This window comes from Montipora foliosa, chromosome 13 (genome assembly GCF_036669935.1).
Source record: "Montipora foliosa isolate CH-2021 chromosome 13, ASM3666993v2, whole genome shotgun sequence".
Taxonomy (NCBI): domain Eukaryota; kingdom Metazoa; phylum Cnidaria; class Anthozoa; order Scleractinia; family Acroporidae; genus Montipora; species Montipora foliosa.
Window position 1 is genome coordinate 35,400,921 of NC_090881.1, and position 15,000 is coordinate 35,415,920.

Genomic DNA, 15,000 nt, shown 5'->3' on the forward strand with positions numbered 1-15,000 from the left:
CGCGCTTCTTTTTGGGGAGGCCAATACTCGATGAACTTAATCAACTGAAACACTTCCTTTCCAAATAGAACAAACACACACACACACACACACAAAATATAGGCACTAGTTTAGCATGTGCAAATCACGTGAACTTACCCTTCTGCTTGCTCATTGGCTCCTTCTTCAGCCACTAGCAGGTCATATTCTTCTTGTGCGTATCTTTCCCAATCTGTCGGCTGAAGGCCATCCGTGTCTTGAAAATCCTTGGCAAGACAAAAATGATGATGTTTAAAAAAAGGAATATAAAAATTACAAGTAACAAATCGTCTGTCTCGAAAAAAAAATGGAAATATCCATATGATAATTTTTCCAACTCTTTCATTCTGAACAAAACATTTTAGACCAAATCGGCTAACTTTTTCAGTAAGTGATTACATGTAAATAACTAAATATCAATCATATTCTGCATACCCTTGCTGCAGCAAATGGATCCCTCTGTTCATGTTCCAGGTATTTATCAAGGTTAAAGAACGTGTTGAAGAAGATATAAGCCAGTTTGCAGTTCTTGAGGTCGCTTAATTGTATACAACCTAAAATCAAATAAAAGGAAACATGCTGATTTTCTCACACTATAGGAGGTTTTCACGTGACGTCATCGTCGTCGTGTTGGTAGACGAAAACAAAAGATATCTCATTGGCTTCTGTTGTTCGTCCACCATAAATCGTACATTTCTCTATTGTTATTGGTCTCTAGAGGTTGGTCGAAAACGTCCTATTTCAGCAAAAAAAGTACAATCCAACTTTTGTATTCAAAGGCTCACATTCGCCCAAACGCAATTACACACTGACTGAATTTCGTGTAACACGAAATCAGTATCCAAATAGCTGACATGTTGTTTCCCGCGTGATTCGTCTGAGCGCATTCCGACAATCAGATCACGCAATCGGACAAACCGTCATTTGAAAGCAAAATCAAACGACTTTTGGGAGAAAATCTGTGGGCCTTTAATTGGGTTTTGATGATTTCTTTATTTTTCACTGGTCAAAAATGAATGGTGAGTTTCTTCCTAACCCTTCCACTCCTGTGACCAAAACGTTCATTCTCCTAAGTAGTGCCATAGATTTCTTTGTCGCCTAGTCATGAGAGAATTTGGTGTTATATCAAAATATTATCCCTTAACTGGTATTAGTCTTCGTTCTCAATACTGGTTTACCGGACAGTGTTTGAAAATAATATTGTGAGGAGAATTAACAAGATACTGATTACTCCTGGAAGTCAAAAGGGTTTTTAAAGGAGCAATGTCATGCTTAATTTTAGGATTTGCCAAAACATCACTGTCTCTTCAAAGTATCTTTTTTTACATCGAAACATTGCCGTGCACAGTTCACACAGAAAACCAACCTTCAACTTTTGGTTTCACCATGTCCAAAACCTGCAACAAAAAACAAGAGGTACATTAAACAAGAGCCAGTGTGGGCCAACTAACATGTAGCACATAGTGAAATTCTTTCGCTTAAATCACTGACAACTATTCGAGTTACCGTAAGAAGCCCTGTTGCCTCAAGGACCGCAACGGGCCTAGTTGTTTAAAGTCTGATGAACCTTATCCTTATAATAGTATTGTAGTCTACTTGTGGATCATAAAGACTTCTAACTAGATTTTGACAACCAAACTTATTTTTATTTTCCCTCAGCCTTACATCTACATCTACATGTTCCAGCACTCTGCAAAGTCCCTTTTTGACTTGTGGCTGTTTCTGCTTAGATGGCCTCAAACTTAACACCACAAGCATTGTTAGAAACAGCACAGCAAGCTGGCCACTTCTGCTGGAGAGAACAGGACAGCCACAACACCAGCCACTCCAAACCCCACTCGCTTCTCGAATAGTGTGTGGGTTCTTTCACGTCCCATGAAAAACTTACGAATATGGAGGATAATTTATTTGTGAGACAGGGCCTACGGTTTATAGTCCTTTTCCAAGAAGACTTGAGAGAAGACTTCCATTGATACCAGCCACATGGCTGAAGGAACTACGGACGTTAAATAAAGCGACTTTACCCTTTATTTCTGTTACATGTACAAGTCTCAAATGAAGAGCTCTAATACCAGCCTTCCTCACTGACGTGTAGTATCTATAATCTGAGTTTGATCATCTGAGTGAAAGTTAGTAGTTCTGAGAAGGACTGTTCACTGTTGGCGTCTTCAGAGTCAAGCGACAGTTGGAAATTCAAATGAACATAGTGACGCTCTGGTCTGTGTTGTGATTGGTGGTGGGAAGAGTAATGTGATTGGGTGTGAGGATAGTGAGTGATGATTGGTGCATTACAATCCTGTTTGTTACAGTAGGTGAAGGTCACCCTCTGAGTTTGCGAGTGGTTCAAATCTCCATTCTCATAATACTTGCCTGACAAAGGCAGTCTTCAAATACCATGGTCTCAATACCAAGAGCTTCCATTTTGGAGACCTGCTCGGTGTAAAAATACTCTAATTCGTACATGGACACGACGCCATCACCATCAAGATCCATACAGCGGAACCAGTATTCAATACTGTACAAGAAAAGAAAAATAACCAGAAAAACAGCAAAATTAGCTAAGAATGAGTATCCATAGCTCTAGAGAAAAAGTCTGCTTACGAGCCAGTGGCGCAACATGCCGGAGCATGTAATTAAAATGGTTTAAGAAAAATGATCAGGATATCATACCTTCTAGGATGTTTCTTGTCTTCTTCAGAGAGAAGAAACCAAACAAACTCAGGATACGTCATCTTTCCTTCAATGTAAGTTGGACCTCTGCAAAGAATCCGGAACACACAAAATGTAACTTCAGCCATGTTTTGGTTGAAAAGAGGAAAGACGTCACTCTCATCGCCAGAGGCTCACATCTTTTAGTCAAGGTCAATCATAAAATTTCCTCCCAGGTTTCAAATTTGGAAGTCCAAAAATCACATTTGGCAACCATTGAAAAACTGACTCATTTTCAGAACCAACCAGAGGTCCTTATCCTTAGCGGTGACCAAAAGAATTACTACCTCTAGTTCCAAATAAAAAGTATTCTACATGAACTGTCATACCGAGTGACACATCCAGAAAACAGCTGCTTCACAATCCTTGATGACAAAGCTAACAAGAAAAACGTGAAGGAAAAAAAAAAGGTCACAGTTAAGAAGTACTGATGCACATAAATCATATAAATAACTCTTACTTAGATGCAGGCCCAATTCTGATATCCAACACAAAATGCCTAACAATAAGGGAAGTGTTTGGATAAGTGACATATATTCTAAGGTTAGCAGTTGCCACTTTTCTGCTACTTTTGCTAAAATAAATAAAGTGACAAAATTATTTTGTTTCTCACTGTGAATTTTCTTTAATTCTGAAGATAGCGTAGTTGTAGCATAATTTAGCTGGGATTTTACGTGCACAACTCCATTCCTTCAATCATTCGCCATTTTCAGCCGTTTCTTTACAAACAAGTATTGCGGGCTCGTATTTTGTTTTACTAAATCACTGACAACACAATGCAGTGCGACAATTTTGCGACTAAAATTTGCAAAATTGCAACTAAATTTTTGTATCTTGTCGCAAAATTGCGCCTGGATTTTTTTAGTTAATTTCAAGCCCTGTGATAGTAATGATTATTAAATAATAATAAAATTTTAATAATTTAATTATTAAAATTAATAATAATAATAATAATAATAATAATAATAATAATTATCATCATCATCATCACCCTCATGATGGCACGGCTGTAGAGTCTGGGAATCTATCCATGGCCAGATAAGTGGAAGGCGAATGCCCTTACCACTCCAACAACCCTGTTCCTCCTAGCACGTCTTGTGCATTTTTATTTCCATTCTAATGTACAAATAATTTTATTTACCATGGTTGTTGTGTCTCATCAAATCCTTCTCGTCAATCAACAAGTCATGGTCTGTGTCAAGCTCCCAGAATTTACAATATATTACATAAAAATGCTCGTAAGAAAAATAGTCCACAATCTAAAAGGAAAAAAGCGAAACACATGTCAACTTGAAGTATGGATTAGAATGCGACTTACTTCATTGACTTTTTGAAAAAGTCCTTAATGGATGGGAAAAACAATGATCATAAATGGTTGACTGAAATTAATTTCAACAGGCAGCAACTTCAAAATGAGTGACGAGGCAGATTTTCAAGGATCTATGGACTTTTACCATGTATAAAGTGAATGAAAGAGTTAAAAGATGATCAAGTTTGAACGTCAGGAAAAGATAAAATTAAAATACCCATAATATGAAACAACAGCTACCATTCCGTGGTCATAAAAGAACAGTGATAATAATGGCTTCTCCTTACCTCATTTATATCTTCCTCATCTTCAAGGCAAGCTAAAACCTGTAATAGAAATTTGAGACATAAACGACTGACAAATATTGATTTACTGTATACCTTACACATGTACACAGTGACTGTAACCAAAGTGAGGCACATAAATTAATTTGTGTTCTTGTTGACGGTTTATTAGAAATTCACACTCCTACGTTACGTCACAAAATGAACAGAAAATAGCAAACATGTATACAAAACGTACGAAATACAGAAGTACCTATACAAAGTGGAGAAGTTACATGATAGAAAAAAAAGGAATGTAAAACGAAAGAATAATTTGCTAACAAGGTTTATCTAAACAATGCCCTGACTTATGGTATTTTAAAAACTGCTTCAACATGTATGTGTAAACTTCACATAAAAAAAAAGACCCCAAACACGGTGATTCCGAATTTATAAATTAGAAACTTGACAAATTACATGATTGTATGTAACATCGTGCAGTAACATAATCGTGCTAAAGACAAAGTCAACAATGGAACAAATAAAAGTTGCAATCAATGATAACTGTTTACTAATCAGCAAGTGGATGCAAATCTTTGCCAACAAGCCAAAAAAAACAAAGAAAAGAAAAGCTATATTTAAGAAGTTTTGTGGTGACAGTGGCTCCAGGTGAAGGCCAGCCAAGCCCTAAAAAGTCAACAAGGATCTTTAAGGTTTACAGCTGGGATTGACTTATGGCACTTCCACACAAAAGAGTACATGTAAAAATGAATACCCTGCTAACAGAGCTTTCTTTCTGGTATTCACATTGTTGTTTTCCTTTGGCACACAAATCAAACAATGTGAAAACCAAACCACAAAGAGATAACAGATGAAATAAACAAGAAATACTGATCTAATTGCTGTTGCTCTTAGACTACCAAATGAGCAATGAGCCCAGACAGAAGCAAGCTTTGGGTAGTTTAAAGGGGCACTGTCATGACCTGCGCATGCTCGAGTTTGCTACTTTGCTCTCGAGCCCATGGAAAATTCTAGCCGCCATCATGGATTCATGCGTTGGTTGTGTATATTCGCCGGAGTTTCTCCTTTGTCCACCATGGCCCTCCCCAGTGGACACCATTTTGAATTTGTCGATTCAACTTGAAAAAAGTTAACATAACACTTTTCAAGTTTTCACAAGACGCTAGCGCATGCGCTTCTTGTGACAGTTTCCCTTTAAATGCTATGGTTAATGTCTGATGTTCAACTGTACTTACTTCTAAAAAATTACTATTTCTCAGTTCTGGGATGGTAATTCTTCCAGTCCATGAACTATTTACACAATAAAATATTCTTGCTATGACCTGAAAAACAAAGACAAAACTAGTCAACTCATTAACAGAAATCACCAAGGATTTGCTGGATGTGACAATCACACGAAAAAATCACACGTGGTAACTGAATGTGCAATACTGAATTTCAGGTGGCGAAAAGAGAAAGTGACTTTGAAGAAAGCCAAACCGAAGGAAGTGCTACAGATTGTTGATAATATTAATAATATGAAAGCATAGCCAACGTACCGTATGAATGTACCTAGAATGAAAATCTGAGGCCTCACGAAGAAATTCCAATCCAGGATGTGTTTCTACAATATCCTTTCAAACGTAAATAAATGGATCAACAGATACAACATTAATTTACTGCAAAAGAGCATCAAAACGTGTACCACAATCTGTGGTAAGCACACATAAAGTGTACCATAGCATGATCAAAAGAGTATTATTGAATTATTACATGTAAAAATAAGATTTCATGAAAGTATACAAGAATAGAGCCACAGTGATGAGTTATCAGTAATTTTGTTATATTAGAGAATGAATAATTTTATTCATTGTGATCTTTCATGCTCTGGGTTTGAAGGGCAAAGTAGCATTAATTTTAGGCCACTTAGGAAGTTACCATAATACACTTTGTTTGTAACCCCAAATTTTGCATAAGCAGTGTTGTTGTTTTTAAGTGCCAAGAGAAACTGGAAACAATGCTTAGGCAAAATTTGGGGGGACAAACAAAGAGTATTATCATGGTATTTTCCAAAGTGGTCTAAAATTTTTGCTGCTTTGCCCTTCAAACCTCCAATTATTGGAACATTAATTTTTTCTTCTGTAGAGTGTTCAGCAGTTTTTCCTTTTCCACCCTCCCTCCACTTTTTCAAAGACAATAATGCCTAAATTTCATACTATATTAGTGGAAGAAGCAGTAAGATCACTGCCACAAGAGGAAGTTGGATGTCTCAGGTATAAAACCTCCACTTTCTGAAGCAGTTGTCGGTGCATGTTTCACGAATAAAGTATTATTATTATTATTATTATTATTATTATTATCATTATTATTAAAAAAGTACAGTAAAGTAAAGAAACCATATTTAACGTCGATAACTCGTATCAGTAATTCAACTGACAAACCTGAGGTCGACGGTGAGCTCATTTTACTCCCCCCTCTCCATCAGTGCTTCTTTTTATGGGTATTTAAAGCTACTTAGCTACACGGAAAGGAAAGAAGTCGAAACAAGGATGCGAGATCCAGGATTCGAACTCAGGACCTCTAGCACCAAGGACGCACACTAACCGACTGTGCCATCCTTGCTCCTATTATTAACTACAAGCAAGATCTTACGGTTAATTTTTATTTATTTTTACCTGTAACAGAGGAATAAAGTCGTCTGATTCAAGATATTCAGAGGAAGGTTTGTTACTCAACAGTCGAACAAATTTTGAGGCATTGTCATGGTACTGTGACAACAAACTGAAAGAAAACATTTATCATTGTTAATACTGAAAAATGTATCATGATCACGGGAACAAAGTATGGGTTCCTTTTAAAGCCTTGACCATTCCTCAACTTTGTTGCAGAAGCAATTTTTTCCAAGTTTACCTACAATCTTATGGAAAAAATTCTCAGGAGACATTTGAACTTGAAGCAAACAGGCCTGCAAGATTCAAACTAATGGTACCCAGCTCCTCCCCCACCCCACCCACAATGTTGTAAACATGCACCCATTGTTGTTTTCAGACTTTCAACATTGTATTGGGTGGGGTGGGTGGTGAACAAGAGGACTTCAACAGAGTTTTAAAATATGGCACCACTTTTGGAAGTAATTCTGAAATCAATGATAGTTACAAATTTAGCAAGTGCAACTGTCTCCAATTTTATGAGTTTTGTAGCATAGTCACAAGCTGTATGAAAAGAAGACTATTGCAGGCCTCAAAAAACATCTTGCAGTGTAGCTTTCTGGAGGTAAGGAAATACAATGTATAATGTATGTCTCTGAATCAGACAGACCACGTTCTGGCTTTCCAAACATACATTTAGATTTTGAAGTAAACTAATATTTCCAAGTTTACAATGATTGGGTACTGAGGATTCAAATTGCTTTGATGCACTTAATGCAGCGGAAACTGTCATAGACCAAGCAGTAAAAGATCACATTTATAATTCTTTTGTCAAGTGCAAATTAGCCTACCAAGCCTCGATACCATACAGTGAATTGAAAAGAATTCTTGCTCTAAAATGAGGCCCTGGTAGGCTAATTTGCACTTGGACAAAAGAATTATAAAAGTGACCGCCATTTATGAATAAGGTCTATGGTGATCCTAGACTGATTTTAGCACTAAAAGCAATAGATCAGGCACCCCTCAAAGACTTAACTTTTACCAAGAAAATGAAGAAATTAAGTAAACATTTCATAGTTCGAGCGTTCTCTGACTAGAGTACAAAGCTAGCAAGATTGATAATACGTGTGTTTGCCCTATGCGAATACTTATGCTGCAGCATTGCCAATATTATAACTCACAAGAACACTCTTGCAGGTGTTAGAATCATGCTACAACAAGTTGCAAAAATAGTGGAGACACTTCACCTTCTTGGTGTGTTATTAATTTCCCTATTATCTCTCACACTGCTGGCCCCCTCCCCCCCCTTATCAGTGTTGCTAGCAAGACAAAAAAATGTTGGGAACTTAAGCAGTCAACATTGAAAGGGGGAGAGGGGAGAGGAAGTGGGAAAGGTTTAAATTCTAGATACGGCGGGCATTGCAAGCTAGAAAAGGTGTTTTTTAATGAAAGTGTCTCAACAATTTTGCAACTTGTTGTAGCTTGGCAAGCTTTCATCTTCTTATGGAGATGATCTTAAAGTGCACCTAACCCCAAAATATTTTTCTCGCTGCACGACCGAGTCAGAAGGGGAGTGGGTCTATTCCTGCTTTGACGTCACAATCTACTTTGCATGCATTTTTACAAAGAGTTAATGCAATGTAAATCAGTATGTGACGTCAAAGCAGGAATAGACCCACTCCCCTTCTGACTCGGTCGTGAACACAAGATGCTTGGATTTTCGCAACTTTCGAAGCCTATAAAATGGCAGGATTTGTTAGAAAAAGGAAAAAATGGCCGCAATGCGTTTCGAACAGGTCCAAAGATTTATTTTAGCGAAAAAAATATTTTGGGGTTAGGTGCACTTTAAATTGCTAATTACGCACCTTTTCCACATCACAGTAAACATTGACAACGTGACAAAACCATGCTTATGTCCACCTGCTGTAGAAAACAATGGCTCTCTCCAATAGAAAGGAAGACCACACGCCTGAAATTTAAGACAAACACATCATCAGAAACCTGAAATCTAGTACTTGCACCCACAGGATAGGAACAGGTATGACCATTCGGGTTCATTATTTTCACATCTTTCTTCCTTTAAACTCGGACAATGTAGCTTGACATAATCACAGAGAAATCTATACCCGACTCTCCAAATAACATGTGGGTCACCGGGTTATGAACATTGAAGGGTCGAGAGCAAGAGCCTATGGTTTATCATCCTTATCAAAGTGGACTAGGGAGTCTTACCATTTTGCAGATGTTATTAAAAAGGCAGCACTTTCTGGGCCCGACATTAAGGATGCATTCGATTGACCCTATTCCGGAATAAGAATACGCGGAGTGATGATTTAAAACGGTACGTCTGGTGTTTTAAAGCAACAAGGATAATAAGGATATGTTTAAAATAGCCTTTTAGAAGGTGTTTAACAATTTAATGTGAATCTCCGTAAAAGCGAACGATTTCTAACTTCTATTCCATGTATTCCTATGGTCCATAACTACTTCTTAAGGGGTCTGGACCCAGTTTTTTGTGGTGTTTACAAATGGATCTTGATGCTCAAACATTTGACCCAACTGGTCTAGGGTACAAAACAATGACATGTTGAAAAAAAATGAAAAGATTCATCCAGGTGTTAGGCCTCTGTCAACATTAGTCCATGGCACTAATAACATTAAACCGGACTTTGATCAAAGGTCACCCAAAAACCCATATTTTGGGGCAAAGTACAAGTATTAAACTTGTTAAATTACTGTAAGGTGGCAACAGCCCTTTATGAAATAAGTTCGTCAAGTGTGTTTTTGATCTTATTTGAGTAAGTTTATTTTATATTAAAAATTACATATAAAAAACGACTACATTGTATCTCAGGCCATTGTCTTTTCAGAGTAATGAAATGATTTCAGAAAGCAGGACATAAAAAGATGACAATACAGAGAGAAAGAAAGCCAAGGAAGGATAACAATAATCAATAGTGAATACTACTACTACTACTACTACTACTACTACTACTACTACTACTACTACTACTACTACTACTACTACTACTACTACGACTACTACTACTACTACTACTACTACTACTACTACTAATAATAATAATAATAATAATAATAATAATATTATTATTATTATTATTATTATTATACACAGTAAATGAAATGGTGAAAATGGAACCCACTGGAAACTCCCAGCCCCAGATGGGATTTGAAATCAAATCCCATCTGGGGCTCGGATTTTTCCGAGTTTCCAGTGGGTTCCACTGTCACCATTTCATTTACTGTGTATGTCATTCTCACAATAATAATATTGTTATTATTATTTAAAACCCATAGATTATAACCACATAATGATTCAAACATTTTCTTTTGCTATTCAATCAAAACATTTACAAGGGCTTAGGAAGGAAGCAAGGAAATGGAAGTTGTTTCTGTCAACACTGGAATTATACAGATATATCCCTTGAGAGGGATTTACTCTTGGAGGTCACTTATCTGAGAAGACCCCCACTAAAAGGGCTTAACTTTAATTATTATTTCCGGATTCAAATACTGCACAAATGCACAAATGCACAACTTTACTGCTATTTGTTATTCAACAACCTGTATTTTACATACAGACCCTCGGAACATTCAAATGAATAAAAGCCTGGGAAGGGCTCAGTCAGATACCAGGGAAGAGCAGGGCAAAATGAATCAAAGTTATAACCATTAATCAGGGATTTTTGTTCACTGAGATGTATTATGGGTTGATTAAACCCTAGAGCTGCTATTCGTGTTTATATTATTTTCTCAATGACAAAGAGATATGTGCATGACATCTACAAATTTTATCATACTCAAGAAAAGTGCGGCATACAACTGTACTGTACCACTACTGAAAAAAATTACAAAGGACGATGTTGTCTTTCCAGCGTTGCCATGCGATTTGAATCACATGTAAGAATGGGATTTAAACTCACAGAAGAAGCATCTTCGTGTGAATCTGGCATACTGACCACTACACCAATATCACCTTTATTTTACTGAAAGTGAAACAGTCCCTCTTTAGTGGCTCTGGAAGCTGGCCAGCCACCAGAAAGAAACACTGTCTTGCAAATGTCCAAACAACTAAAGATTGGCAGGCGTTAATAAAGGTAAAAAACCACCATGAGTACGATTTGTAAGATGACTTTCATCAGAGTGAATTCCCTCTGACAATCTACAGTCATGTTCTCTCAGGTTTTGCCTTAACGACTCAATTCCACAGGCTATGCTGACCATAATATTCTTAGGTCTCCTTGACAAAACTTTAATTTTTGTAAAAATGGGCATGTCACAACAAAATTTTTTTCCCAAAAACATGTTCCCATGACATTATTTTGTTCTAGTGTCTTAAAGACCTCAAAATTTAAGTCTGGTCAAATTGCCACACTTGACCAAGTTCAAATTCTTGTCATTCCTTACAAGCACAGGTCCATCTCTATCATTAAGTACAGAACAAACAAGGCATGGGCCTTCAGAATTATTGTTAAAAGAGTTTTCCATTGTTCTTTGGAAAACATCAAACAAGCTAAAATGATGACTTTCGCAACTTTTGCAAACAAAGGCGTCATGTAAACAAACCCTGACTCCTTAAAACAATGTAACGAAAATAGACCTTAATGACGATTTCATCATTGGAATTTTCCCTTGACCGAAAAAAAATCCCTTATAATCCCTTACAAAAGCCTTCAAATGGCAAAATGTCACCTAACCTAAAGAGATTCATATTACACCCATTTTCATATTAATGCTCAAAAAGCTTTTTTTGCAATATAAACAAATTAGAAGCCATATTATTAATTAAACACAGTGACAAAGCTGACAAACAAAATTCACTTGCAAGTTAAAGCCAAATTCGAGATAATTTGCATGATTTCCTTTTGGTATTCTAATTTGCCAACCACAGAACAACAAGTCATTGTTTCAACTACCACTGAACCATGGCTTTACACATTATTCACCACTGATAACATCACGCCAAACATTGCCACATTTTGTAAACACGATTATTCTTATCTCAACACCAAGTGATTTAAAAAGTTCTTTCAAATTGCACTGAATGTTCTTCTTACATCTCTCTATTATTAATGTGAACTGCATAACAATTACTTTGGCTGGAGCACAGCACACAATGACAATTAGAGCCATAACGTCGCAAGGAGAGTTAAGCTAACAAAATTAATGTGTTTCACTTCACTTTCACTTAAATATTCAACAGACCTTTCAAATGTCTTCCCAAAAACTGTGTAAAAATCACCTGTAAGTCATAAAGTACTCAAGACAATATATTTTATTTATTGTCATGGAATCTAAAACATTTTCTAAATTCATATAGTATTTTTCTTATCTTACAATTCTTCAATTTTAAGTGAGTAACTTTGAGAAACTTTAAAAAATGTCACCAATCTGTGAAATCATCCATTATAACTGCCCTCAATTAAAGGAATACTGGTAAGCAAAAATGAAAGCCAACCAAATGTGGAATTCTACTGACAAAAGCCTTGAATGAAACAATATTTTTTGAAATACAGCCACATGTACAGTGTATTTATTACATAATTTATTTTAAAATTAAAGAAATGTAGGAAAAAAGTTTTTTCCAATTTAAAGAAAACTGGGAAAACGTTTTAACAGATCCATGGATGAACGAGAATTATAATAATAATTATATTCAGTATTGGACAGAAAAGTTAATACGTGATCAAAATAATTATTATTCTGGTCTAGAAGGTTCGTAATGATTGCACTTTAAAATTGTCTTATCTGGTTTAGTGTTTCCCAGCTTTCAAATCTTACATTAAATATTTGAAAGCAGAATTATGACTGTTTTTTTTATAATTTTAAAAGCTCTGCCAATTTCAATGACATTTATTTAGCGACCTTCAGTATTAAATTTGTATTTTGGGATAAACAGAAGGAAGTTTTTTGAGGTCACCCACATAAAAGAACAAACCGAAATCAGTAATAGAATAAAATTAATTTTATCATCTAGTTTTTACCATGAAAACTAGAAGATTCTAACTTGGCACTGAAATTTTGTTTAGTTGTTGTTTAGTTCATTAAATTTTTTCCTACTAGTCAGGACTTAAATAAAATATTGCAGATGAAAATAATTTATACTTAAAGCTGTTTTAAGACCCTCAACTTTAGCAGCCTCAATATATTCAAGCTTCAGGAAGGAAGTTAAAACTTCAAGTAGGTTACACGAGAGTGAAAAGTGACCCAAATTAATTATATTCCAAAGACTTTACAAAACTCTTCCAGAAATACAATTTGTCATCATCGGACACAGTTCAGTGGATGTGCACCACTCAGAGATCAAAAGTTCAATTCTTGGTTTTAGAATGAAAAGCAAAGTTTCTCGCATTCATAATGTTGGACTTTCAAAAGAAACAAAAGAAACGATTTTTCTTTCTCGGACCTAACGAGAAAACTTTCAAGTTTTGCCAGTCTCAGAAGAGTTGAAGCCAAAAGCAATAAGTTACACCAGAGAAAGTTAAAAAAGTCTTTACGTTCTTCACAACAGCCCCGCAACTCTGAACGCTTGAAAACACAAAAGAATATTAAATATTTTAAGCCACATGTTCGGCAACAAAAGAGAATAGGAAACCAAACTTTTGAGCTTGATTTTTGTTCCAACTGGACTTACAGGAGGCTCACACTAAAAGCGAAATATAGCTACGGATGTTCGAAAGTTCCAAGATCACAAGACTTACCGCTTCAAACGCTTCGTCTATTTACTTTTCTTAATTAATTAACCTGACATTTTCGAGAAGCTATTTTTCATTCTTAACGACATCACAAACAACTTTCCTTGCGATATTACAATAATGCTTTAACAAGGTCAAAATATATTTCCTTCGTTCTGAGATAAACGATTTTTTTTGCTCGATTAAAAGAAGCCAGATATGGCCTCAATCTTGCTTCAATGAGCCTTCTATTAATTAAACGCGCGTTAATATCATCAACGAACGAAACATCATCGAAAGGGGAAAATGTCAATTACTTTTTGTTTGTTCGAGATGTTGAAAATTTTCAAAGTTTCGAAGGGAACTCAAGCAAAACAGTTTATACTAAGAACACTGCAGTTTGTTTCGTGCAGAGATAAAAGGTCACACGAACATTTCAACAACATTATTATTGCTGGCTGACTGATCGTGAACTGAAGTAGTCACGCTATTAAAAATATTCTCTAAGTAGAATTATTACATTATTTCATATACACGATAAAAAAACTACACTACCTTTGCCACCGCTCCAAACTCTTCTTTCGGTACTCCTCTTTCAAAACGTTTGAAAACTGTCGTGACTTGCGTTAGAGCTTCGTCGCAAATCGTAGATTTCGAATCGTCTGGTTTTCCAAGTGGAAAGTAGAACTGTGGCAATCTCGCAGCACAACCAGGAACGATTCTAACATTATTCAACACCAAAGTTTTATCCTTCATGAGAACCTTCGTTCCTTCATGGTTCTCTAACCGAGGAGAACGCGGTGGCGATTTAGAGCTTGTTCTTCGCGAAGTTCTGTCACGAGGACTTCGTGGTGACCGCAATAATTGCGTCGGTGAACTGGTCGGTGGAGCGGGAGGGGAAATTGGTCTAGCACCGCCTATTGTATTTTGGACAGGCGACAATTGCCTTGGCGACAAAGGGCGGCCCTGGATTAACTTGTTCAAATCATTTCTAAGGGTCCTTTGAGTTTCGGGCATTGACAGCCAGCGGAGAAACAACTCATCCACTTTGACTTTCAGAATGGGAGACAAATGTGCCATTTGCCGAGCTGCGAAGGAACACGCGTCAATTCTGTCTAGAGTGAAGCTTGGAATGCGTCCATTTTATCTGACACTCCTCTTGTCATTGGAAATGAGGCCAAGACAAGGCAATGATCCACAAAATCCGCTTATGACACGGTAAAACCATGCACTATAACCGAAGAATCCTTAGCTTGACCCTCCTTATAGCTTCATTCAAGAACAGTCCATTCGGTGGCTGATTCAGGTTGGCCAAGTCGTCATTGAATCATGAAAATACTTATTTGAAAACGAAGAAA

General features: G+C 36.5%; 1 protein-coding gene across 1 annotated transcript in view; it reads right to left on the reverse strand.

Moving 5' to 3' along the window:
- Positions 1-15,000, reverse strand: part of LOC137983776 (serine/threonine-protein phosphatase 2A regulatory subunit B'' subunit beta-like) — a 19,209-nt gene that overhangs the window by 3,885 nt on the left and 324 nt on the right. The window contains exons 1-13 of the mRNA XM_068830955.1: positions 14,198-15,000; positions 8,813-8,916; positions 6,975-7,080; positions 5,859-5,933; positions 5,556-5,642; positions 4,324-4,362; positions 3,869-3,986; positions 3,057-3,105; positions 2,689-2,775; positions 2,389-2,533; positions 1,385-1,415; positions 454-572; positions 139-245 (exon numbers count right to left, since the gene is read on the reverse strand). The exon at positions 14,198-15,000 is cut by the window's right edge and continues 324 nt beyond it. Of these exons, the coding sequence (XP_068687056.1) occupies positions 139-245; positions 454-572; positions 1,385-1,415; positions 2,389-2,533; positions 2,689-2,775; positions 3,057-3,105; positions 3,869-3,986; positions 4,324-4,362; positions 5,556-5,642; positions 5,859-5,933; positions 6,975-7,080; positions 8,813-8,916; positions 14,198-14,722 (1,592 nt within the window). The 5' untranslated portion in view covers positions 14,723-15,000. The remainder of the gene's footprint in view (positions 1-138; positions 246-453; positions 573-1,384; positions 1,416-2,388; positions 2,534-2,688; positions 2,776-3,056; positions 3,106-3,868; positions 3,987-4,323; positions 4,363-5,555; positions 5,643-5,858; positions 5,934-6,974; positions 7,081-8,812; positions 8,917-14,197) is intronic.